The 27729-nt window shown below is 48.4% G+C and overlaps 1 protein-coding gene across 3 annotated transcripts in view; it reads right to left on the reverse strand.

The window, feature by feature from the left end:
- GFRA2 (GDNF family receptor alpha 2) overlaps nucleotides 1-27729 on the reverse strand; it is a 138153-nt gene that overhangs the window by 17767 nt on the left and 92657 nt on the right. For 2 of the 3 annotated variants that reach the window (XM_049631506.1, XM_049631507.1), the window contains exons 8-9: nucleotides 25565-25618; nucleotides 21487-24544 (exon numbers count right to left, since the gene is read on the reverse strand). The exons of the other annotated variant lie outside the window; for it this stretch is intronic. In XM_049631506.1, the coding sequence (XP_049487463.1) occupies nucleotides 24422-24544; nucleotides 25565-25618 (177 nt within the window). In that variant the 3' untranslated portion in view covers nucleotides 21487-24421. Of the gene's footprint in view, nucleotides 1-21486; nucleotides 24545-25564; nucleotides 25619-27729 lie in introns of those variants that run through there. 3 annotated transcript variants of the gene reach the window in all.

The raw sequence follows: 27729 nt of genomic DNA on the forward strand, positions 1-27729 counted from the left end.
TAAATATGAGAATGTTCCTAAGAGCTCCAGTCTCTGGAGCTTCTCCAGACTTCCCTCCCTGGCCCCCAGAGGGCCAGCTGGGGCTATCAGCCTGGATGTTCCCCTAATGCTTTGACTCCAGAACCTGGGAGAATGAGCTGATCTGCATCCAGCCAAGAGAGAGTGAGGGGGTGGCAGGAAATGGAGCCTGAACTCCTGCAAAATGTAAAGAAAATGGAAGAGAGTGTCTGTTTCCAGATGGGGGTGAAGTTTGACACATTGCTTATCCTTCCTCAGTGCCAAAGGTTCAAAGCCATGCTGAGAATCGCAGAGCAGTGAGAGGTGGGCTCCCTGCATGCATTTGCTGTCAACCTGGGTGCAGTGGGGACAGTGACCCATCATCTCCGGGAACTTCTTCTTTTAGCCTGCCTGCCATCCACGCTTTGCTCTGGCCATGGTAGGAAGGGTCAAGGGGCTGAGAGATGCTGCTTCTCAAATGGTCTTCCCTTTACCCCAAATGTTTGCTGCAGAGAGGTGCCAGGCAGGAATGCCAGCTGGGTTGAGGGGCTCTGGAGAGGGACCTAGAGCATCTCCCTCATTTCACTGGGGAAGGAACTGAGGCCTGCAGAGGAGAAGGAGCATGCTCCCAGTCGCACAGTTACTTCTTCTCCCTACTCTGAGAAGATGTTCTGCCAACGGGAAACAAGGGTCACAGATGCGATCCAGGCAGGATAGGGTGCTGGCAAAACAGGGGAGCTGTTCTTGCCAACACCTCACACCCAATACTTACCACAGGCCAGATTTGGCAAATTTAATCTCTAGCTCACAATTCCTCATTGTTAGCAGCATATGGGAAAACCCAAGTTTTTCCATGACACTCTCATTAGCCCTTGGGGATTTCGGGAAGAAACAGGAAGGAAACAGACTTTTTCCCCTGATACAAAAACAAACAAATAAACATACACAAACACATAAAAACATAAAAACACAAAAACAATCAAGCTGCAACAGCCAAGAGAGGGTAGAACAAAGGGCCAGGGTGCAGACAACCACCATTGTCCTTGGGGAAGGCTGGCCTCCACCACTCAATGCCCACCTTCCTTTCTGTGTCTTGCCTCTTTGACTAGAGGCCCACAGAGAACCCTAGCTGGATGCCGCTCAGCCAGAGCCCCTCCGGGTCCTCCTGGCATGTTCTTGGCAGCTGAGGGGCTTAAAAGGCTGACACTTGGCACGGAATCTCCACAAACATTTCCCTAATTTCCAGAGTGCATCCCAGAGAGGGCCTCAGAGTTGATGCCTGAGGAGCAAGATCACGGTTTTGTTGTTTCCCCAGCCTCTGTAACTCCCACATGGTCTTTATTTGGGTTACTCCTTGCTGCTCTCAATGAAGATTAGCAACAGAACCCTTAAAAAAAAAAAACCACACACACACTTATGTGCCTAGCTCCAGAGTCAGCAAGGAGGTGAGGTGGCTGTGGGACACACAGCCCATAGGAACACAGCCTGTAGCAACACGCGGCCCATGGGACACGTAGCCCATAGGACAAGGAAGGGAGTTCCAGAAGGAGAGAAAGAAGAGATGGCCTGGTGCCAGGAGATCCCCCAGGGCCACTGCCCAATGCCCACCTCTCAGGACTAGGGGCTTCCTCTGCATTATCCCCTTGACAGAAGTGGAGGCAGTGCTTCCTGGAGGGAAAGGAAGGACCAGAGAGATCACTTTAAGCATCTTCCATCAGTTTCCCTGAGCAAGGTTTGGGGGTGTGAGAGGGACATTGCTGGGTGGGTGGATTGGGATATCCATCAGAGCTCTCAGAATTCCCTGGGGAACTGGGCAGGGCAGGGGTAGTTTGAAAAAGTATCTTCAAGAGTACAATATTTCACATTTAAAAACAAAAAAATTTATGTCATTTTCATAATGCAAACTATGGAAAATGAAATCCAACTTGCTTTTGATTGCTGGAGACAAGCACCTAACTGCAGTGATTCTCTGTGTGATGGGAGGATCAGCCCCGGAGGGCACAGACAGGATCCCCAGGGGAAGGAGCAAGGTTTTTCACACCCATCTGATTCGAACCTGGGTTTTCAGGACCTGGGTCATGACACAGGGTCGGTCTTGTCTCTCCCAAGCTGCCCTTCCCTCCGTAACTGGGAACTTGTGGGGAAACGTAACTTCCCAGGGCCCATCACAGACAGCAGCCTGGGATCTGGATTGATTTTAACAAGTAACGCAAGTGATTCTTATGATCAAGCTAGATTAGAACATACAGACTTCCAGGACAAGTCAGATAAAAAATGTATTAAGCCCAAGCTAAAAATAAATAAATAAATCCAGGGAAGCCCTGCTCAGTACCTCCCCTGTTCCCCACCACAGATAACCCTTTGATCCATTCCTTGTTATCTTCCCAATGTTTCTTCAGGCAAATACAAGCACAAAGGAATATATATATTCCTATTTCTTCCCATTTTTTTACAAAAGATATGATACTGTTTATATGTTCTCTACCTAGCTTTTTTCACTTAACAAAAATATCCTGGTGATCCCCACACATCCCTAAGTGGAGATTTTCCTCTTCCTTTCTTACCCCTGTAGTTCTCCACTAGGTGAGATGTACCATAATGTATTCATCCCTTCCCCTTTGCCAGACACAGGGTTGTTCCCGGTGTTCGGCCATCGGCAGCAATGCCATCATGTGTGACTTTGTGCATGTGTGATTTCACACATGTGCAGCTGTGTCTGAAGGACAGACCCCCAGAAGTGGGATCACTGGGCAGAAAGGTGGGATGCATTTGTGATGCTGGCAGACAGATGGGTGAGACCCAGGGTCACCCAAAGAAGTACTCCACTTTAGAGCCCACCAGCAATGGCGGAGGACACATGTTTCCCCACAACTTTGCCAGCACTGTATTTCATCAAGATTTGGAGTTCTGCCAGCTTGAGAGGTGAGAATTCAGTGTAGTTTTCATTTGCATCCTTCTCACTGTGCATGTGTTCGAAGGGGAAAGGACCGTTTGCATTTCTGTTTTATGAACTCAGTGTTCATATCCTTTGTCCATTTTTCTTTTTTTTAAGTTTACTTATTTTGAAAGAGTGAGTGCACAAGCAGGCTCCACACTGTGGCAGAGCCTGCCACAGGGCTCGAACCCACGAACCGTGAGATCATGATCTGAGCTAAAGTCGTGAGTAGGACACTCGACCAACTGAGCCACCCAGGCGCCCCTCCCTTGTCCATTTTTCTATTGAATAATGGGGTCTTTTTCCTGATTTCTATTTCTTTTCATGTTAGGAGGATTAGCTCTTTGGGATATATTTGTTGCAAATACTTTTTTCTCAGTTTGTCATTTGCCTTTTGACTCTACTTATGGTGTTCGGGGCATGCATAAACTTTTTTATTTTTATATGATCAAATTTACCCATCTTTTCCTTGGCTTCTAGATTTTGAATCATAGTGAGAAGGTCTGTCCTCATCAAAGGTGATCTTCATGTTTCTGTATGGCACCTTTTTAAATTTTTTTTTAACATTTTATTTATTTTTGAGAGACTCAGAGAATGAGAGCAGGGGGGGGCAGAGAGAGAGAGAGACACAGAATCTGAAGCAGGCACCAAGCTCTGAGCTGTCAGCACAGAGTCAGACGCGGGGCTCGAACTCACGAACCATGAGATCATGACCTGAGCCGAAGTTGGACGCTTAACCGACAGAGACACCCAGGCCCCCCCTGTATGGCACTTTTATGTTTGTGTTTAACACTTGGAGAGTATCCCAATGCATGGCATGAAGCACAGAGCCAAATGTATTTTTTTCTAAAAATGGCTATTTTGTGGTCCCAATGTCCTTTATTTAAAATTCATCTTTACCATATTGATTTGAGAGGCCACTTGTATCATTTACTAATTTCTTATAAATGTTCTGGGCCTATCTTGGGAGCATTCTGTCCCTCTGGACTATTTTTGTATGCCATTGCCACACCATTGTAATTACTGAGGCTGTATAGTGTTTGTATTGTCTGGTAGGGCTAGTCTCCACTCATTGTTTTTTTTTTTTTTTTCTTTTTAATTATTTCTCAGGGTTTTTTTTTTTTTTTTGCTTGTTTAAATTTCCATATAAACTTTAAAATACCTTGTCTAGTTCCAGGGGGGAAACAAAACCCACTGGTATGTTATTGGAATTATATTAAATGTATACATTAGCCCAGGGAGTACTGGCCTTTTCATGATATCCAATCTTCCCAACAGGGCTGGGGATGGATGGGAGAATGAGTTCTGGCTTCAGGGTCTCGAGTCCTGTGTGGGATGGGGTGATAAGTATGGCGGGTGTGAAGCCTGTATTGGCCATGTTCCCCCTGCCATTCCTGCCATGATACTGTTTGTGGCTAACGTCCATCCGAACTCTTCTTGAGATTTCTGAGAGGACATAAGAGTCACTGAAGTAGTTTAGTAGGACACACTAATTTCATAATCTTTTGAACATCCAATTTAGGATTGGGACCGCTCAGTGTCACTGTAGTGGTTGGTGGGCAGGTGGAAGACAAGTTACAAGTTTAGTAGGTGCTTTCTATGTGCTAAGACTGGGGAGGAGGTTTTACAAAGACAGAGACATTCCCAGATGCCCCAGAGCACATAACTGGGCTCAGCAGCTTGCAACTGTTTAATGCAGGGGGTGAAATCCTACAACACTGACACCAGAGGGGACCATATGCAAAATGGGTTTTAAGTTTTAAAGATGAAAGAGAAAGGCATTGTTGGATGGCAGAGATGAGCATCGGCAAGACATTGAGATCCATGAATTTTTCCTTGTCTTTCCATTTAGGCCCTTCCTTCCATCCATATGACACTTCCTCAGACATATGAGCCTCCTGTTGGCCCTCGGCTTGTCACATTCCAGCCACACCAAACAACCCGAGGTGCTCACTGCCAGCGGTAGCTCTCATCTCTCTGTGCATCTGCACATGCTGCTCCTTCTGCTGGGGTGCCCTTTTCCCCCTGGCTGTCTGGCTTCTCTTGCCCACTCTTCCAGACTCACCTCGAGCACCACACTGCTGCCATGAAGGCTGACCCTTTCCTGCATGCCAACAGTCACTGATGCTTAGCCTACCCTCATGGAGCCCTCCGGGGCTGGGTGCTCTACACGTCCTCTGCTGAGCACTTTCTCCTAGGCTGTGCCCACAGGCTGTGCTTCGAATGAGGCCTCCCACATTAGACTCTGAGCATCGCCTGGGCAAGGACTTCATTTGTATTTCAGAGTTGGATTTATAGAAAACACCCACTATGTGTTTGGATGTCCATTTGTACAAGCTAACAAAGCAATAAGCAGGAGGCCCCAGGTTCAAATCCCAATCATCCACCACCACCATTCACCACAACCAAATGACCTTTTCAAGGAATTAAGCCTCTGTTAGCCTCAGTTTTCATGCTTGTAAAATGGAGAGAATAATAACTCCTCATAGGAATATTAATAGGATTAAATAAGATAACACATGTAAAATGCCTAAAAGGCACTCAATTAATGTTAGTTACTATCGTTGCCATTAATGAGATTTTAGTTAATGAGGTTTGAAGTTTGAGCTTTACATTTAACAAGAGGGTGCAGGGCTGGGCTTGGGCTCACATTTCCTGTAGGAGAGCTCTTTCTACCATGCTCTGTCCCTTCCATTAAATGTCTCTGCTCCCACTGAGGCCACTAGGTGTGCTGGGCCCTGCCAATGCAGATGGACTCAGAGAGCTTCCCGGATTGAGTGTGCTCAGGAGCAGGTGCCTCCATGACAGAGACCTCCCAGCACAACACAAAGGTTGGGAAGCCTGAGTTAGCGCTCCAGTGGCACATGGAGCCCAGCAGGACAGAGGCACAATTACAGCACATTGGGCTTTCTGGAGCATTCCTCGGAAATGCTTACTGGACAGCAAACCCCAACTTCACATAAGGTCCCATCGGAAAACCGCTGACAAAAGCCCAGTTATGTAACTGAGATGACAAATTATTAGCACAAATGCTCCCCAACAGAAGTGGAAGAAACACCCCCTAAGGCCCGAGCCATTCTCCAGAAGGAGACCACAGAGAAAGGAGAAAGTTGCTTGCATTAGCCCAAGTATCAGGGAAGGATTTTCCTCCCTAGGACAGACTTAATTGAAAACCATCAGAGAACAGCCTGCCCACCGGAGAGAGCTAAGCCAAGGCCTCAGGGTCTTCCTGGGGGGGCTGCCAAGTCCCTCTTCACTTCCTGGGAAGGTGTGGGGAGGGGGCTGGGGGGCAAGAGTGCATGGCACCAGTCACCCATGCATGTAAAGGGGAAGCCCGCCCTGCCAGCTGGCCCATGAGGGACTTTTTAAGGCATTTCCTCCTTGGGCCCCCCCAGAGTCAGTACATAGTAGGCCCTAGATAAATGGTGTTGGATGAATAAATTTGTCTGCATCTCAGGCTCCAAGCTCACAGAGATTTCCAGAGGACTAGGAGAAGATCAGGGCAGGGGGAAGTGTGCACAGAGATCACCTCCCCTATCAGGTGATCACCTGCCTCCTTGAGTGAGCAGCATCCCCGGGGCCTCCACTGTCTTGCAGGCCCAGGTTACTGAGACCAGCTATGTCTGGGGAGAGAGATGATTCTTCTAGGTAAGGGTTAACACCCAGCTGTCAGCAATGTGGAGTTACCACATAGATTACAAATCGGTGAGGGCTTCATAAAGAGCCACTGAATAAATAGGCTATGCTTTAAAAGCCCTTAAATGTGGATTTAATTTTATACTGCAATTCAAATTTGGAAAGTTGCTAAATGCCAACTCGTGCGTGTGTCTGGGAGGCCACTCTGAATGGAGGCGTGTGTGTATACATGATACAGCTTCAGAGGCAAACTTCAGAGCCTTTACTCCACAAGCAGCCCTCTCCACGACCCCTACCACATTAATACTGTCTTTGGCAATGCTGTCTGTCAGAGCTTTTGACTTTGAACCCAGCCCCAGAGACAAATCAAGACCTTCAAAGCTAAGCCCTCTGTCTTCCCCTGATGCCATCATCCCGTGTAAGTCATGGGCAAAGGCAGCCTCACCAAAAAAACAGGCTCTCGTAGCTTCTGCAGGCTGGACTGGTTGGGATTCAGGCTCTGACCTTCTTCAGAGAAAACTTCAGAGACTGTGCCAACTGTTAGACACAGCCCCCCGAGGCACTCCCCCAAGGCTCAGGACAAAGAGCACTGAACCAGGGCCCTAGTTGCAGTTTCTATTCTAGCTTGGCCGCTAGCTGGCTGTGGGATCTCCACCCCATCGCTTGACCTCTCTGGTCCTTAAGCTTCTCACAGAGAATCCAGATGAAAACGCCTGCCAGCCTGTTTCACATAATCCCTGCAAGGACGAAATGAGATCACAGCTGTGAAATAGTACTTTAGAAACATAAAGCTCCACACCTGCACCACAGGTAATTACCGTAGCTTCAGAACAGCGCCCTGAGGCCAGGTGCGGGGAGGGCCAATATCCTGGGCCACGTTCAGTCTATCCTGGCCAGGGGCACAACAGATTGGAAGGTGTTCTTGCCTGACATGAGGAGCCCGGGTCTGGGGCCAGGCTGTCCACCCAGCAGTGTAGCCTGGGGACACCATAGCACCTGCCTATACCCCAGTTTCTCCCACATAAAATGAGAGACAGACCCCTGACCACAAAGGCCCCTTTCAGATCCATGTGCTATAAGTCCATGAGCCATCCTGGTATTTGTCTGGACAGTGTCTCCAACGGTGTTCAGAAGTCTATTCATGGATGTACAGAGCCAATGTGTTCAGTCGGGTGGCCCAGCTTACACAAAAGGAGCATCAGGTAAGGCACCTGGCCTCAAGGAGCTTAAAGTCAGCTCAGAACAGTAGGACACATGAGGTGCATCACATCACTGAGCTGGAGACTTTCTTTCACTCATGATAAATATTTGCTGAGCGCTCATTATGGCTAAATACTCTGTTGCACACTTCACTTACATGTTCTATTTCATCTCCCACTGCCCTATGAGAGAAATTTCTTTACCTAAATTTTTATAAACAGAGAAGCAGAGAAATCTGCCCAAGTACACACAGCTGTTAAGTGACAGCCAGGAAAATGCATGTCTTTCTCTGCTCCAAAGTCTATGTTCTCGAGCACAAGACACTCGCTGGAGCTGGCAAAGGAGGTGTTGTGGAAGAGAAACTTAGTTATTTATCTCTTCATTTATTTACATCCTCAACCCCATGTAATTCTAAAGTTGTGTTTATAATAAAAAGTGTGCAGGGGCACCTGAGTGGCTCAGTCGGTTAGGCATCTGACTTTGGTTCGGGTCATGATCTCACGGTTCATGAGTTTGAGCCCTGCATCGGGCACTCCACTGACAGTGCAGAGCCTGCTTGAAATTCTCTCTCTCCCACTCTCTGCCCCTTGCACATGTGCTTTCTCTCTCTTTCAAATAAATAAATCTAAAAAACTTTTTTATTTTATTTTTTAAAATTTATATCCAAATTAGTTAGCATATAGTGAAAAAATGATTTCAGGAGTAGATTCCTTAATGCCCCTTACCCATTTAGCCCATTCCCCCTCCCACAACCCCTCCAGCAACCCTGTTTTTCTCCATATTTATGAGTCTCTTCTGTTTTGTCCCCCTCCCTGTTTTTATATTATTTTTGTTTCCCTTCCCTTATGTTCATCTGTTTTGTCTCTTAAAGTCCTCATACGAGTGAAGGCATATGATTTTTGTCTTTCTCCTACTAATTTCACTTGGCATAATACCCTCCAGTTCCATCCACATAGTTGCAAATGGCAAGATTTCAATTCTTTTTGATTGCTGAGTAATACTCCATTGTGTGTGTGTGTGTGTGTGTGTGTGTGTATGTATATATACCACACCTTCTTTATCCATTCATCCATCAATGGACATTCGGGCTCTTTCCATACTTTGGCTATTGTTGATAGTGCTGCTATAAACATGGGGGTGCCTGTATCCCTTCGAAACAGCACACCTGTATCCCGTGGATAAATGCCTAATAGTGCAATTTGTGGGTCATAGGGTAGTTCTATTTTTAGTTTTTTGAGGAACCTCCATACTGTTTTCCAGAGTGGCTGCACCAACTTGCATTCCCACCAACAATGCAAAAGAGATCCTCTTTCTCCACATCCTCGCCAACATCTGTTGTTGCCTGAGTTGTTAATGTTAGCCATTCTGACTGGGGTAAGGTGGTATCTTTTGACTTGTATTTCCCTGATGGTGAGTGATGTTGAGCATTTTTTCATGTGTTGGTTGGCCATCTGGATGTCTTCCTTGGAGAAGTGTCTATTCATGTCTTTTGACCATTTCTTCACTGGATTGTTTTTTTGGGTGTTGAGTTTGATAAATTCTTTGTAGATTTTTGGATACTAACGCTTTATCTGATACGTCATTTGCAAATATCTTCTCCCATTCTGTCAGTTGCCTTTTAGTTTTGCTGATTGTTTCCTTCACTGTGCAGAAGATTTTTATTTTAATGAAGTCCCAGTAGTTCATTTTTGCTTTTGTTTCCCTTGCCTCCAGAGATGTGTTGAGTAAGAAGTTGCTGAGGGCAAGATCAAAGAGGTTTTTGCCTGCTTTCTCGAGGATTTTGATGGCTTCCTGTCTTACATTGAGGTCTTTCATCCATTTTGAGTTTATTTTTGAGTATGGTGTTAAGAAAGTGGTCCAGGTTCATTCTTCTGCATGTCGCTGTCCAGTTTTCCCAGCACCACTTGCTGAAGAGACTGTCTTTATTCCACTGGATATTCTTTCCTGCTCTGTCAAAGATTAGTTGGCCATACGTCTGTGGATCCATTTCTGGGTTCTTTATTCTGTTCCATTAATCTGAGTGTCTTTTCTTGTGCCAGTACCATACTGTCTTGATGATTACAGCTTTGTAGTATAGCTTGAAGTCTGGGATTGTGATGTCTCCTGCTTTGGTTTTCTTTTTCAAGATTGCTTTGGCTATTCAGGGTCTTTTCTGGTTCTGTACAAATTTTAGGATTATTTGTTCTAGCTCTGTGAAGAATGCTGGTGTTACTTTGATAAGGATTGCATTGAATATGTAGATTGCTTTGGGTAGTATCGACAAGCTGAAAAAAAAATTTTAAGTGTGTGGTAATTGTAAAAGATCGAAATGTAAAAGGTCAAACCCCACTGAATAGGAAAGAAAAGATGATTATATCTGATACCTGAACTAAAGTGTTTATATAACCACTTGTTCGTTCATTTACCTTTATTCAATGAGCTTTTATTGAGTACCCATACATTCCAGATAGCAGGTGTTCTGTCCTCAGTGAACTGAGCTGGTCCTCAAGGAACCTAAATCTGGAGGTGGGGTGAATGCGTGCATGTGTGCATAAATGTGTATGTATGTGTTGTGTGTGCACGCAGGTGTGCATGCATGTGTGCGTTGTGCATGCATGTGTGTGCATATACATGTATACGTGTGGGTACATGTGTGTGTGTTGAGAGAAAGGGAGTGGGAATGTCAACTGGACAGGGTTCTGTTTGAGGAAAGCATGAATACCAGAAGCACTGAAGTAGGCCTCTTTCTCAGACATGGGGAGTCAGAGAAGGTTTCCTTGAAGGATGTGTGAGAGAGGTTAGGTTGTACAAGTATTTCGGGTATTATAGCTCCAAAGCACAAAATTTGAGTTTTCTGGCAACCAAGGCCAAAAGGGGAAATATGAACTGTTCTACAGTGGTCTAACATCAAGGAAGACTTCATTTTTCCTGTACTAAAATCTAAGATCATGTATTTCAGGGCTATTGCCTATAATGGGCAGTGTCTTCCAGAATGGGTTTGCAGACAAAGCAAACCTTCATCAGGTGGCTGGGACTTACAGCAATCCCCCAAAGGGAGCTGAGAGTGGAATGCTAAAATGTCCCCCAGTGTGCATATTTGTACAGGGAATCAAACTAACACAGTCGCCTTATATGGCTTTCCAATTCTCAAACTTGGTGCAGCAAGTGAGCCAGAAAAATGGCAGTGTGGGCAATGAGGGAATAAAGAAAATGAGAAGGGAACCTATTTTGTTTAAAATTGTTTTAATGTTTATTTATTTTTGAGACAGAGAGAGACAGAGTGTGAGTGGGGAGGGTCAGAGAGAGAGGGAGACACAGAATCTGAAGCAGGGTCCAGGCTCCAAGCTGTCAGCACAGAGCCTTACACGAGACTCAAACTCACAAACCATGAGATCGTGACCTAAGCCAAAGTTGGACGGCCACCCGACTGAGCCATCCAAGCACCCTGGTGGGACCTATTTTGTTAAAGAGCCTACTGTGTGCCAGGCCCTGCACTACATTCACATTAGCTCATTCAGTACTCCCAAATCTTCAAAATACGTTTGTTTAACCCCCTTTTGAGGTGACAGATTGAGACTACAGAGGTTAAGGGGCTTCCCACAGTCATTTAGCAGGAGCTTAGTGCTGAAGGAGCTGGAAATTGAACTGGCCCACACAGAGACAGCCCATCTTCTCCAGCTGGCCACCTACAGTCTCACCCATTCACTCGCTCTAGATTGCCTGACCATCTGCTCCAAACCACTCACTGACAGAAGAGAAAAATGAGGCAAACAGAAGGAAGTCACCTAGACCAGAACAAGGACCACAGCCTTGCTTTCCTGACTCCCCAGCAGGTACCGCCTCCCTCACAACTTTTCCTCTAGGGCAAGCCAACGGTCTTGCCCATCCTGGTGGAGCAGCCAGTCAAAAGCCCCCACAAATGACTACTTCTCAGTGATGAGGAGCTTGTTAGAACCCCCCTGCCCTTTGCCTGTCCTCCATCTCAAGGGCACTGGCCACTTCACTACAGCCCTGAGGGCTGTAAGCAGAATTCCCCAAAGGGCAAATACATCCTAGATCCCATCCAAAGGGATGCAGTGTCGAAATCCTACCAACCTTTTGTTATGAGGCAATCTCCCCCATGCATAGGGAAGCCAACTAAAGTGAAAGGGAAAATCCCTCCACAGCCTTCTCTGTGGCTGCTTTTCTCCCCGTCCACTCTTCTTTGGATTTCTCTCTGAGTTCACATGCAAACAGTTAATGACATTTTTAAAAGCCAAGTGAAGGAAGGGGCACCTGGATGGCTCAGTTGGTTAAATGTCCAACTTCAGCTCAGGTCATGACCTCCAAGTTCATGGGTTCGAGCCCCGAGTCGGGCTCTGTGTTGACAGCTTGGAGCCTGGAGCCTGCTTCAGATTCTGTATCTCTCTCTCTCTCTGCCCTGCCCCTGCTCGTGCTCTTTCTCTCTCAAAAATAAATAAAGCATTTAAATTTTTTTTAAAAAAGCCAAATAAAGGACTTAGCAAAATTCTTCACCAGTTGTAAATTATCACAGGAAGAGTGCCATCACAGGGGCCATTAAAGGAAATGCCCTGGACTGGCAGGCTCTCAGTCAGATTCGAGACAGGAAGGCAGATGGACAGACAGCAGGACCCTCCTGCAGTGGGAGCTTCCCCCCAGCCCACTGTCAGGCCCAACCATGGTCCCCTAGTCACCTGAGAACACAACCAGCTGGGTGGCCACAGGGCGAGGCCAAAGAGACCAGTCCCCATAGTCCTGCCATTTGTCAGCCCACTGCCCTTTGATTTGTCAGTCAGCTTCCCACAAAGGAACTCAGATTTGGTTCAGAGAATTGTCAGAGTGAACAATTCCACCCACCTTCATTGTTCCGCCAAGAAGAAATGTGTACGTGTGTGCATATATATGTGCTCACTGGAATGCACATACCCATCACCCCTCACCACAGAACAGGAGCACAGAAGAGGAAACGTGGCCCCTGAGTTGCGCAGCCAGCTGCTCAGATGTGGAGCTCCAGCAGGCAGTGCCGCACGCAGCCCTCCTCTACTCGCCCTCCACGGAGAGCCCTGTGTCATGCACATGAAGCATTTTCTTAAGTAGAAGATTGTCAGTACATTTCAAAAACTTAAGACCCAGGGTTTGCTGTTCATGGTCCCTGGCTTCTCCTTTGTCTTTAAAAGTCAGCAGCTTTGTGACCCCTGACGGGAGGCAAAGGAACTTTGCCTGTGACCCCTGACTCCAGTCCCCCAGATCAATGCCCCTCACTCTCCAACACCAGTAGCTGGGGGGACAATTATGATAAGGAGGCTGCTCACCCAAATAGACTTTGTATGAGGTTATGTTGTTCACCAGGGCGCACTGGAACCTTTCAATTTTATCGCCTTCCTGAGATTGTATCTATTTCCTCCCCATTTCAAGAGGCAGCTGTTGATCTCGGTTGTAATGGCCTGGTGATTTCTAACAAGCTCCTCGTCCCTCTGCTGACGGCCTTTCTCAATCACATACCTGAACAAGCAAGACTTAATTTTCCCCTTTTATTATCAGCAGCTCCACAGAGTGAATAAGCCCCCTGCCCCCTTCCTCCACCTCTCCATCCAGGAGGTGGAGGAACCCTTCCAAGCTCACTCTCGTACACTGGGTAGATTTGTCCTTACCAACCTCCCAATTTTTTAACTAGGAGAGTGAGGCTGGGTAAATGAGGACATACAGTGCCTTGGAGGGATGGGATGGAGAAATCCTGATGACTGTGAGCTTGATTATAAAATAAGCTTCCTGCAAAGGAACTCCACCGAAGTTGTTTAAACAGATGTTCAAGCCACCATCCTCAGCCAAGGGTTTTCTTTAGACACCCTCATCAAATCTGACCAGGTGTAAACCTGTGCCTTACCACCTCCACTGAACATTCCTTTTGTCCTATCCACCAGAAGAGTTTGCTAAGCTAATTAATTATTTTAAATGAGATCACAGAGTATGTATACAACCACCTAAGAGAAGAAGCCATTGTCCAAGGTGGAAGGAGGATCAGACTAACAAACGGAATCCTGAGTTCTAGTATCAGCCTTGCTGTTAAGTACGCTCTGTGTGGCCCGGGAGAGAATACAGACTCTGGACTTGTTTCAACAATAAGGAAAATGTGTCCAGCCAGCACTCCCTGGGCTTCTGCTTTGATATGCTAATTCAAGATTCTCTCTGTTCCTCCCCAACCCTGTTTTCTCTCAATGTGCCACCTGCTCATTCTCCAGGATCTGCTCAAACTCCTTATCAACTTTCAGCCAATCAACAAACATTTGCAGAGGTCCCTCTCTGCCAGGCACTCTTCTAGGTGCTAAGGATATGACAATGAAAAAACAACAGATGGAGCTCCTGTACTCTTGGAGATTACATCATTGTGGAGTGAGGCAGGTCATAAACTCCCAACACACACACACACACAGAGACACCAAATACACATGAACATATATGTGTATGTATAGTCGGTCAGAAGGTGACACGTGCTTTGGGGAAGTAAAACATTAGGGAGTGGAAAGTCCTGAAGAGGGTGCCGAGAGAGGTATCCTGGACAGGAAAGTTATCATTAGTTGGCTGACATTTGAGTGGGGACCTGAAGCAGGGAGCAGGGAAGGTAGCTAGAATGACTAGAAGAGTACCCTAGACAGATGGAACAGCCACTACAGAGACCCTGAAGTAGGAGCCAGTCTCACATGTTCAAAGAACAGCAAGGAGGTCAATGTGGCTGGGGCAGAGTGGGCAGGGGAGAGCAATTGGGAAGGAGATGGGAAAGGCAGCCAGCCAGATCCCGTGGGCCTTAAAGGCCATTACAAAGGCTTTGGCCTACTGCAAAGACATCATACTACTCATTCAGCAAGATTCTAAAGTTCAGATTTTTTTTATTCATTTAGGTGAGTCTCCCTTGACCTCCCAATTCATTCAGATGAGAAGAGTTTGTCCCCAGTGGATGGAGGGATACAAGAAAACGCACAGGAAAATTTGAAGAGGCTGCTAGTGGGGAAGATGGAGCTCCTGGGGCAAACCATGCAGGTGAAGGGAGGCTGCCTGCCAAGCTGACAGGAACCCTATAGGTTTCTGCCCTCAACTCCACAACCCATGGTGAGGACACCACCAGGGGCAGGACTGGATGTTGGGGGGAGCATGGATGGGAGGATCAAGATGGAAGCAGAGAACAGCTAGTTCAGGGACTCTGAGGGGACACATCCCCAAAATGCTGCTCATTTGGGCTCAGCTGCTAAAAGGAAGAACAAACCTGACATGAAGCAGAGAACTAGAAGGAGGAAAGCCCTTACTTCTCCAGGTCTACAGATGCTGAACAGACACCCATACCAGAAGTTAACACCAGAGAAAAACAGCCCGGGATAAGATGATGGAAAGGAGAAGGAAAGATGGCATTCCAGAAAGAGAATGACTGGATAGTCTGAATTCTGGATGCCCCACAGCACATGGGAGTCACCTAATCTGTTGAGCCACACCCATAGTCAAAACCCACATTTGCCTGCCTAAATTGTAGGCTCTGGAGTGGTTCCAGCAAAAGGAAGTGTCCAAGGCCACAGCCCTGGCCAGGGACAGCAGCAGGTGGAGTGAAAAGGGAAGGGCTTCTGGGACAGCAGCCCCCAGGGTGGAAGTAGGAGGGATTTTCAGGACCACCACCTTCCATGGAAATCAATCACTCCATCCATCACAGTTTTTCAGAAGGAGATAGTACCCATCCCCAGCCCTCCCACTGTCCTGACACAATCAGATTTCACACCAGAGCTGTGACTCCCTGAGTCCACATGCAGATGCCCACCTGGAGGACCAAGCAGGCTGAATTGTCACCCAGATGCATGGGGTCCTTTGTCTGTCAGACTCAGGAGCAGGTGCCAGGGTGAATGGAGAAAGCCCTGCCAGCTAATGCCCAAAGAGGAACGAGGGCCACAGCGTGAGCTCAGCCCCATCCCATCCATGACAGGGACCTACACTTGTGGCTGCTCCCACAAACATTCCTCTGATTGCCCAGGGGTCTTTCTAGACCTGTCCTCTCCATGGCTGTACAGGCCCCAGATATCCAGACATTGAGATGCATGGACTTGGGCAGGGTTGAGGGCTGCCGAGGGGTCTTCCCCATCACCCAGACAATAGCTCCTCTGGACCATTTCCAGTCATCAATAAAGTTGCTTCCTCATTTGGAAGAGAAGGTTATTTCAGCAGCTCCCAGCTACAAACTTCCAGGAGGCAGGCATTTTAGAGTCCTTCATGTCCTGGGGCCTCACACTCACCCAGCTTTCTCACACAATGAGAATTAAGAGTGATTTCGGGTTGTAGAGACCCCTGAAAAAAAAGGCCTTTCATCTTCCATGGAGGATAAAAGTGAAGGATGCGCTGGGCCAAAGGTGTCATCCCACAAGGATTTGTTTGGCCGACTAAGCTAGACTCTGCTGTTTAAATGAAGTAGAGTGAGAGCTGCAGCCTTTATTGTAAATTGTCAAGCGCCTGCATGTGGGTGGGCAGGGAAGAAAGAAGGGGAGTCCACTGTGCAGGCCCTGGAAAAATCACGGCAGAGGTTTTCTCAGATGCCTCTCTTCTGGCTGCCCGAGCTTCAGCACCCCAAATCATGCTGGCCAAGGTGGCTGGGCAAACTCCTCCTGCAGACATATTTGATGAGGATTAGTCACCTCCCGCCTGGGTGGTCCAAGTGTAAACAGCTCCATGACCTCTGACCCCTGAGCAGCATCCTGGTCAAGATGGGGACTCAGACAGGACATGGTGGGTATACCTCCATGTGGCTCCAGCAGGTGTTGACTTTCTGGGAAATGCCACCTTGCAAGGGAAAGAAATGAGGCAGAGCCTGAGAGAGCACCACCATCAGCCATACCCAGAATGAGCTCCACGGCAGCAGTCCGAAGCTCTGCACAAGACACTTGGTGAAAAATTGGAGCAACCAAGCGGGTGGCGGCGTTTATTGAAAGAGAGATGAATTCCGTCTCCTTCCAAGTCATTCTGTGCCGGACTAGTGAGTTCAGAAATAGCTGGCAGTCATAAAATCAGAGAATCCTATTTGTGGAAAGGAAGCTTGGAGAACAGTGCCTCTGACCCTTCCCTTTGTAGATGAGGAAAGGGCGGGGGGTCAACCAGGTTAAGTGACTTGACGACAGGGGCTTTCAGGGGCTCCACTGCCACACCCCACCTTCTCCCCTCCCAGCCCCTAGAATGGCAACTGCCCTTGCTCTTGGCCACAGGCCCTGCTCCAGCACATACAGGAGCCCTCGTGCAAACCAGCAAGCGATGACCCCTCCTCAAGCCCAGGGTGGGCCCATGGATGGATGACTTGAGCACAGCTGAATTTCCAAACTATTTGCCCTCCTGGCCCAAAGCCCCCATGCAGAACACAACTGCAGCCCCCCAGACTCCAAACCACACTTCTGTGAGCACAGACCATAGGCTACGTGGTTCTCTCCTCCTTCCTGCCCAGCACAGGACCCTTTCTTCTGGTGTCCTCTCCCACCAATTTCACCTCCCCTGTCACAGTGGTGGACTGTCCTCTCTCTTCTTACAACCCCAGGATAACTTCGGCCCTTCCACCCCTTAGCATTCCTGCCACCAAACCTCAGTAGTCAGAATGCCCAGGATTGAGAGCTTGGTCTCAGAGATTATTTAAAGCAAATGGTGGCAAACTATAACCCCTAGTCCAAGTTCAGCCCATATCTGCTTTTGTAAATACATATTTATTGGAATATAGACAAGCCCCATGATTTACAAAATGCCTATGACTGTTTTCAAGCTACAAAGACCAAGTTGATAGTTGGCAGCCAAGATGCCACGACCCACAAAGCCTACTTACTATCTGGCCCTTTATAGAAAAAAGTTTGCTGATCTCGGAGAGCAATCTTTCTGAGGCTCAGAGAAATTCAGTGACTTAGCTGATAGATGGCCAGCCAGACTTTGAGCCCAGGTCCCCCGACACCCCTTCAAGTATACCCTACAATTCTTGAGGACAGCATATGAGCTTGAACGTGTCATCAGACTCACACCTCATTGCCAGCCTTTTTTTCTATAGGGAAATCACAGAGGAGAGAAAGTTCTGCTCAGAAAGCATGGAAGTAACTCAGAATTCATCACAAAACAGGGGTTTGGGGCCTGGGGCTCCCTCCTCACAGGGAGTTCCCAAGCTTGCCTTGGACCCTCCAGGACCCCATGCCAGCCTGTCACCCGTGGGTGCTGACATTGTTCCCAGGCCTCATGGCTGATGAGTGCTTCCTGGTCTCCATTTGGGGCTGCTGATCTGATACGCATTTGCCCTGGTGCCCTTGAGCTGAGATGTCACTGCAGCAGCACGTCTCCTGCCTTCATGCATGGAGAGGAGGTGGCCAATCAAAAGGACTCCAGAGAGAGCATGACATTTGGCTGTTCTGTAGCCACTGTCCCCAGTGACTCATAGATCAAGTCAACTGTGCTTTACAAATAACAAGGAAGTTTCCCTTTTTTCTCTCCCCACCTCTCCTGCCCTCTCAACTCCACATGGCAATCCTTCAAAGAGCACAGTCCAGGGGCCTAATGACCATCATGTTCTTGTGTTTACCACAAGGCATCTGGCTGCCATGAGGATGAGACCTGGTGAGCCAGGCAGGTGCAGAGAATCTGCGGAGGTCCAGGCTGGCTGGCCCACTGGAAGCGGGAGTGGCATGGCTGATGGCCTGCCCACTGTGTGCCAGTCCCTTGCCAGGGTATAATCCCATTTAATCCTGACAAGAGTTCCTATGAGGCAGGGACAGCCATCCCCATTTTACAAATGAGAAACCTGAAGCTCATACTAGACATGATCACCTGGCTGGTCAATGGCAGATCTGTAATTCAAACTCAGGTCTGCCTAGCCCCAAATGTGTCCTCTTCCATCATCACCATGGTGTCCAAAGCAAGAGCAGTTCAAAGTCAAGGGCAGGTCCCCAGATGGTCAGTCTTCTTCCTCAAAAGGCCATCTTCCCACCAAACTGTTTCCCCACAAGGTCCACACTCGTCCTAGCAAACACCGAGGTGGGACTCTCCCCATCAGAAAGACCTGGGGTGGGCCACGTCTAGAGCTGCATCTTCCTCATGCCTCTCTCCCTTCTGGAGTCTACAATGTATTGGATTTAATGAACCGGTTTACAGAACTCCCTCACCATTTGCCCTATAGGCCGAGAGGGAAGGGAAAGCACAGCAACGAAGCCCAGATTAACTGGAGCCCCCAGGGAAGTGGCTGCCTTGGTCAGGCCAGCTGAGGGCCAGCACAGAGCCAGGGACAAGTGTGGCAGTGTGGCTCAGGCAGCAGCTGGGCAGTTTGAGCCCAGACCCACAAGGCAGCCCACCTGGGCTTGTGTCAGAGTGCCGCCACGCCACCTACCCTCTGTATGATCTTGGGCAGGATCGCAACTTGTCTATGCTTCAGTCTGCTCAGTATGTAGTATGGGGAGGCAGAGCTAAACTAATTGCATCCCCATGGGAATGAAATGAGTTGATACTCACGCAATTTTGGAACAGTGTCTGGTGCATGTGAGGGCTATGTAAGCGTTGGTTAAATCTTATATATACATATTTTAAAATATCCACATTTGGTTTCAGTTTTGAGTAATGCTATTAAAATCCTTCTATATTGTTCACTTCCCTTTTTCTGCTCTGGAAGGTAGAGCACAAAAAAGCACTTCACTCCAGAAGTGGAATGTGGCAAATAATGTTCTGATTAACTAATGCTTCTCTGCACAGCCCTGATTTTATAAACCACATCTTTGTGAGGATTTCAAAGCCCTTTCCATTTGCTCACTTGTCTTGAGATAGGAATGTAACAATGAAATGGTATGTCTGGGCTTTTAGAAAACACATCTGAACTTAGAATTTGAAATGGTCATGTGGCAGATGGGGATGACTCCCCCTTACTCAGAACACTGGAGGCACTGAGCAGGAAAAGCACTTCTGGTGTAAACCTCTGTCTCTGTATCTCTCTCCCCCTCTAGAGTTTATTCAGAGTTGAGAAAGACCTTAACTATCCTCTAACAGAACTTTGTAGATGAGGTAACCAAGGTTGAACAAGAAGACAGAAACCAGTGTTTCCACCATTTAAACCCACCACTAAGAATGGTACCAACTTTTTGGGTGTCTGGGTGGCTCAGTCAACTAAGCATCCAACTTCACCACTTCAGGTCAGGTCGTGATCTCGCAGTTCATGAGTTCAAGCCCTGCACTGGAGTCTGCTGTTAGCACAGAGCCTGCTTCGAACCCTCTGTCCCCCTCTCTCTCTGCCCCTCCCTAACTCGTGTGCATGCTTGCACCCCTTCTCTCTCAAAAATAAACATTTTTTAAATACCAACTTTTTACCAGTTTTGGCTCCAAATGACTGCCTTTTCCTTAAAAAATTAAATCTTTCTTTAAATTTTTTTTTTTATTTTGAGAGACAGAGACAGCACAAGTGGGGGAAGGGCAGCTAGAGAGGGAGAGAGAGAATCACAAGCAGGTTCTGCGCTGCCAGCACAGAGTCCAATGTGGGGCTCGAACCCATGAAGCCATGAGATCACGACCTGAGCCAAAACCAAGAGTTGGATGCTTAACCAACTGAGCCACCCAGGCATGCTAAATCTCCTTCTAAAAGATAAATTATCTACTCCCCACTGAGACTTTAAAGGAATAGGCAACAGGCTATGAATACATTTAATTGTATTAACACAGAGTGTATGGCCAGTTTTATCCCCTGGTATCCCAGCCTACAAGAGAGGGAACACGCAGCTTAAGCTCATTCCACAGATTAGGAAAGACTGGCAAAAATTTCTCCAGCAGCAGGCAACACTGAAGATTTGCTCTCATGTAAGGAAAGGCAAGTCTTTGTCTTATATGGGCATCAGGCAGTCCCTGAGACATATCTGGGAACTAGAGACAAGCACATGCACACCACCCCCATGAGGCCCTTTGGCATGAAGTTAAGTCCTTGCAGGTGGACCATCAGACCCTGGGAGCCCAGGGACCAGCAGTTAACCAGCACAGGGGAGGCTAAACCAGAGTTCCTGGGTGGACATCTCAGTAAGCAGGTGAGCCATGGGCAGGATCCAGAAAGCAGATGACAGTTGGGCACCCTGTCAACCCCAAAGCTGCTCAGCATCTAGAAGGTCTGGTGGACACAGCAGGGCTCAGCTAGGGCCTAAGGATCGAGTCAGGCCTTGTGTCTTACAAGGACTCTAGAGAGCAAGGTTGGGCTCAGTCTTGGGAAACCTATGCTGTCAAGTAGGTTATGAAGGCAGGGTGTGAGATGCAGGAAACTGAGGTAATGACCCTGCATCTGGTCTCAGAACAAGGCAGAGGTCCAGCTGTGCAGCTCTCCACCAAGGTCAGCTCAGGACCAGGGCGTGGCTCACTTGATACTGAGCCCTCTGTGCTCCTGAATTGGCCTTCTTGGATCTGCCACCATCATAGGTCTCCACTGGGCCTTCAGTGCATTCTGAGTGGTCCTATCTACGTTACAGGAGGGTGGCAGGGCATGAGCCAGGTGGAAGCTGATGTCTGGGTTCTTGGCTGAGCAAAATCATCGCAGGCTGGAAGCCTCCCCAGGGAGAGGAAAAGCATTCCTATGTGATCTCAGTCTCGTCAAGGTACTAGAGCCTAGTTGCAGACAGATGCATACCTCAGGTCAGGAATCCCCAAGGGACTAATGGCAAAGAAAGCACATTGTATAGACTGCTAACTGGGGTAAAGGCACAGTGAACCTATACTTCATGCAGCTGACTCTCCCCAAAAGAACACTAAAACAATTTTAGCTCTATCTCTGGAGTCCTTACCAATCTTCTCCTGATTCCATTCCTGCCCCTCTTCACTTATCTGTCCCCCATGCCCAATCTCAGTGTTTAGGTCCAAATGTCTTAATGTTACTAAGATTCATTCAAACTATTAAACTAATTAGCATTAAGATAGTGACATTTTATTCTTCCCACTTTTATTTACACATTTTGAGAGAATCACAGGGAACAGGAATCATCTCAACCAAAGGAATGAATATTTCATGGTAAAATTTCAGCTATGTGATACCTAGACAGGGAGAGGTTTTAAGGCAGAGTAAAGCTGCCCTGCATCTATTCTGGCACCTCCAGTTCCTTTCGGGAAATCTTCTCTCCCTCATTATGCAAGCCAAGGGTTTATATCACATTAGGAATACCAGATGTGAGATATTCTCCTCTCTCACAAAAGTATGGCAGGAGGTAGGCACAAGGCCCCAGTAAACCGGTTGGACAAGTTGGTGGTCATTCATCACAGAGACAGCAGCATGCTGACCCTGTAGATCATGCCTTCTGCCCCTTCAGATGTCCTTTGGTTCCCACTGTACCCTCCCCTGGTCCCCCCACCTTCCACTGATTCTGAGCCTTTTCCCCCCAAAGCCTTTTAAGTTAGCCAGTCTTTGCTGTTCACAAAGAACATGGATTCCCAAGTAAACTCCACAGCCACCTCCACACACAGTAACACCAGTGGTGGCTAGGGAAGACAGTTCACTGGCCCACTGGCGCTCCATGCACAGGCTGGAACCTGTACACCACACTACTCACCACCATAGGCCAATGTTGCCGACATTTCAGCAACTGGAAACAAGAGCCATTTGGGGAGAGCAGAAAACAGCAACTCATCTCCCAATGGCGACAGGATGGGATCACGTGCAGCCCTGACAGTGGGAGCACCCCCTCACATGACAGTCTTCCTCCTTCATCTTGCCATGTGCACACACTCATACATGCATATGAACACTCACAAGCCTGCACGTGGGTGCACGTACACACACTCGGCCAGCAGCCATCCTCCTAGCCTTCTCCAGGGAGAATCTCCCCAGGGAATACGGCAGGCCCAGGGTCCAGGTGGAGCCCGGGTGGTAAATGGAGAAAAAGAGAAGAAGGGATGGATCATGGTCATCTTCCTTCTCTAGTAGGACCCAGAAGACCAGATCCCTGCCTTCATAATCACATACCTTAAATAAACCAGGAGTCCCAGTGAGAAGATATCACCTCATGCCACACAAGACCAATGGGCCACTTAATAGGACCACACAGACAACCTTAAAACAAAAATATACCCGAGGTGTCAAGATCAACTTGTCTCCTGCCCCTCCAGGTCCCCACAGTTACTTTCTTTCTCTTCAAGGTGGGGACCAACAGGCACTGGCACTGATAGGTAAGGGAAGGTAGAGGAGGATGGGTGAAGAAGGGCCCAGAAGGCTGAGCATAGCCGGGACGCAGAGACCCACCAAGTGTAAAACCACCTCCTAAAGGAGCTCCATCACCCACATCAAAGACACATAACAGATGGAGACACATGTGCACATACGTGCATGCCCCACACACACACACACACACATTCTCCAAGGCCCACCAGGACCCCAGGTAAGCAGCCAAGAGGCAGCACTGTGCCAAGGAAAAAACAGCAGGAGAAGGCACACCGGAGGGAGGCAGAAGGCAAATTGCTTCCTAGTATGTTTATTGGAGCCTTGGCTAAGTATGAATACGGATCAGGAACCCCCTTCCACAGCCCAGTCAGCCTGACAGAGGCAGAGACACAGGGAGTCAATCTCCTTTTTTTCCCATTATAGACAACATTGTTAAAAAAAATAAACTTTACAATAATACATTTTCGCTCATCTGTTGGGGTATTATTTCAATAGTTTTGTTTCTTAAAAAAAGGAAAAAAGGGGAAACCACACAATATATGTATATGGATCTATATATACATATATGTTGAGAAAGGAGTCGTGTTATGTACATACAGTTGGCGCTTGTCTGGGAAATGAGGAGAGAATGTGGAAAAGAGGAACAGGGGGGCGAGAGGAGGAGAGAGCTGCGGCCAGTGAAGCACAGTGCCAGCAGGTGTCCCGCCATGTTCTTCTCTGCCCCTCTCCCTGGTGGGAGACCCACCAAGAAACCAAAAGAGCCAATGACGGATCATTTCTCTTTGATTTCAAAATTCCTGCCACCAAGCAGGAAGCAGCAGCCTTGAGCTGGTGCCCAAGCTTTGCTCCCTCTGCCCAAGGGGATGTCCCCAGAGGGCTGAGCTCCCAATCTCCCTGGAGCTGGCCCCAGTACTCCCTCCATGCCACAGTCAGAGGGCCTGGTACCACACCCTCCACAGGCATCACTGGGGGTTCTCAGTTCAGATGCAGACAGAGAGCACAAAACAAACTCCATGCTCGAAACCGAGTGGAGGTGCTGAGGTGCCCAGCTGGACCCCCAGCAGCCAGCCTGGCTGCTTTGCTGCCCGATGCCCTCTGCCAAACCGCCAGTGGGGATCCCTGGCCCCAGTTCACATCAGCACAGTTCCAGTCCCTCAGGCCACAGGGGTGTCGTCTTGGTCTTTTATGTCAGCGAGGTCCAGAGAAGAAAACACCGGGAGAAAACGAAGGGCATTTCTAGACCCTTGCACCCTCCTCAGCACTGGGTTTCCCTTGCCGAGGGACCTCTGGGCCAGCTCTCAGGCTGCCCGCCTACTTGTCTGTTTGGTTTAGAAAAACTTCTCCAGAGAAGAAATCTGGGAGGAGACAGGTTCAGAGACAAGGTGGGGAAAATTTTTTTTTGCAAGATGTGTGTGTGTGTGTGTGTGTGTGTGTGTGTGTGTGTGTGTGTGTGTTTCCATGTTGCCAGGCAGGTGTTCTCATCTGCGTAGTTTCCGGAAATCCCCCGACATGGGTCCCAGAGCCTACAAGGCCAGCTTCAGCATCAGGAAGGAGACAGCGGTCAAGGCAGCCGACGGTCTGGCTCTGCGGGGGCCTGAGTTAGGTTTGATCACCTTGTTACTCCCTGGGATGATATTGGTCGTGAGCTGCAGCCATGACACAAGGGGAGACAGAAGCAAAGAGCACAACAAAAGACAGAAAAACAAAGGAGTCAGTAGGGCTGGGATCAGGCAAAGGAAAGGACTCGAGAAGTGGAGTCCTTGAGCCCCTGCCCACCCCATCCACCCAGGGGACCCTGCTCTGTGCTCGCCCGCAGGTGGAGCTAGGCTTCCATAGAGCTGAGCTGAGCTGAGCCCCAGGCTCCAGGAGACCAGGCAGCAGTCCCCAGGGAAAAGGGTTGACACTGCCAAGTGAGGAAGAGGGTCTGTGGACACAGACCAGAGAGGAGGAGCATGGTACCTAAGGTCTCAAGAAGGAGCTCTCGGGGTCCACAGGCACCTGCTTCCTGAGAGGAGAGGAGGGAGAAGCTCTGTTCTACCTGTTCCTAAATGTCTTTGAATCCCCCTGCTCCATGAAGCTTCTTCCCTACACATCTCTGTCTGAGCACTCTCCTCTAGGAGCTTATACTTCTTTTCCTCTCTCTCTCTCTCTCTCTCTCTCTCTCATATATATAGACATTCTCTCTCTCTCTCTACATATATATATATATATATATATATATATGAGAGTGTGTGTGTATGCACACACACACACGCACATACATACATATAAATACCTACACACACACTATATATGGAGTCATAGATACACTCCTGTTTTGGGGCTCCTTTTAGGAAGGGACTGTGTCTTTTCCCATCTCCCAATCTCCTCAATATCACAGAACCAGCACAGAGTAGGTACTCAAGACACTTGTCATAAAGAGTCAGGAGGGCTTAAGAGGGCTTCTGCTCAGAGCAGCTGTTTGTGTCTCACCCAAGGAGACAGCCAAGGCCCCTGGCTGCAGCCTCCGAACCTGCACCCCCAGTGCAGTGACCACCCACCCAAGTCTAAGTGGGCCAGAAGCTCATGCGATGGGATCTGGGGGCTCAGAGTCTGAGACTCACCTAGGAAACACCCCCTTCTAGCCCAGTCCCCTGCAGCCATCCCCCACTCTGCCCTTCACTCACCTCTGTGAAGCACATGCTTAACTCTTTGGAGTTATTGGGTTTTAGCCCCTGTTCCTGTGGAAGAGAAGGTGCTAGTAAGGATGGGCTACCAGAGCTGGGTCTCTGGCCAAGCTTTGTCCCATGACTTGAATAAGACCAAAGAGTCCATGGCCCCACCATCCACCGTTGCCATCATTAAGCACAAGGTTCACATGAAGAGTGCTGGCTCAATCCCGTGTAGCAAAAAGACCTGGTCCCTTTCTCACACCATCAGCACTTAGGTCCCGTCCCCCTTAGGCTCCTGGAGAAGGGATTCCTAACTCTGCTTTCAACTTAGAGCATGATGGAATAATTACAAGACATTTGCATGTTTGTCTACTATACTCAAAACCTCTCTTGACAGGGCAGGGACCATGGCTCCTTTTCCTTGCACTAAGCAGTGTCTGGCTCATTAACACCAGCTCAGTAAATGCTTTACTAGATGCATGAAACCATGACTCAATGAATGAATGCCATATATCAGAACCAGCATGCAAGTGCCAGCTCCAAAAAGCTCATAAGCCTTATCTGGGCTTGTGGGGAAGAGAACTGTAATTGATTAGTGATGTCTGCCACTGGTGCATGGTAGGAAGACATCTGGCAATAGTGCCAGGCATTGGCCATTCCACCCTAAACAGATGTGGGCACCTGTGAGCTTGGTGGTCCGAGGTGATGAATGAGAAAGGAAGGCTGGCCTACTGATGATTCTAGGATTCTCTACTCCTGGCATAACCACTTGGATGCAGGACCAGAGGATGAGCAAGAGGAAGTGTCCTTTGTTATCATCATAATAATGATCCATGGGAACCAGCTGGGGGACATGGTGTTTCTACCCTGGCTTCAAATGGCTTGGTTCCCAATGCACTTGTGGGGAAGCTCTGGCCACCATAAGCACCAGGAAGCCCAAGAAATTATTCCTAAATCACTGCTCTTGGCCAGAAGTATCAATAATCCCTTAAACATCATAGGCAATCTACCACCCTGGGCATCTGGTCAGCAAAACAAGGCCCCAGCTGTCACACAGAGGCCAGCCAAAATCCAAGTCACTCCCAATCATGGAGATATGACCACAGTGATGATGAGCACAATGGGAATGGAACCAGGGACCTGACCCAGGAAGATCTTGTTCAAGACCACAGTGCCCATGACTTCAGGTGCTAAGATCCAAGCCTACCATGCTACCCACCTTGGTCCCTGAAGAAGGGCCCTTTGGAAACCAAGGACTGGATTCTACTGCCACAGATGAAGTGCAGCTCCAGCCAGGCCTGTGGGAGGTCACTGCTGGACAGAGCCTGCCCACCCCATCCCAGGGGCTGCACTGTCACCACTATCTTCCATTCAACTGCCCTCATCTACACAATCCTCCCTCGGTCACCCCCCTGAGCAATTCACAGCACTTCTGATATCCTATGCCACAGGACCCAACACCCGCTTTTCCTGGCATTCTTTCCAGGTATCATGGGTTCCAGGTGTGGCAGGTCTCTGTCTCCAGGCCCATGTCCTCTTCCTGTGTATTCCCCTCCCCCAGTGCCACTAAATATGGAACGTGTCTGTGTTGCATCAAACAGCCAGGATGAGTGTTCTCACCCCCACTTCAACCAAAGCAACTCTGATTTTATTTGTTCTAGATGTTGGAGCTATACACAAGAAGTATTTTAAAAAACAGCCTACTACTTAAAAATAAATCAGGTTTCAGAAAAGAACTAAACTAAGTGACCTCTAGGGCCTTGCAGTACAACCTTCTGTGATGGGTCCTCGACACGGGCCTGGCCACCACTGGCTCTGGAAGGCTGAGCCCCAGGCCAAGTCACACAGAGAGAAGCCAGCAAAGCAGAGGAGCACCAGGACTTAGAATTAAAGCAGTGGGGTGGAGGGGAGATCTGAACACAGATCTCACCTGGAGCAGCTGGCTTATGGCTGGATTTTGCTCCTCAGAGTGAGCAGACTTGACAGGCTCCTCTTAGAAGAAGAGAGGAGAGGGGGCTGTTGGCAAATATTCAAGGAAAAAAGAGAGGGGGAGGAGCAGAGGAAAGGATCAAGAGAGGAAGGGAACAGAGAGAAAAAGGAGAGGCAGCACCCTAGGAGAGCACATGCAGAGAGTTTGGGGGTTTTGGGGGGAGCAGGGAGGACAGAGGGGAGAAGGGGGC

Source organism: Panthera uncia, chromosome B1, assembly GCF_023721935.1.
Source record: "Panthera uncia isolate 11264 chromosome B1, Puncia_PCG_1.0, whole genome shotgun sequence".
NCBI lineage: Eukaryota > Metazoa > Chordata > Mammalia > Carnivora > Felidae > Panthera > Panthera uncia.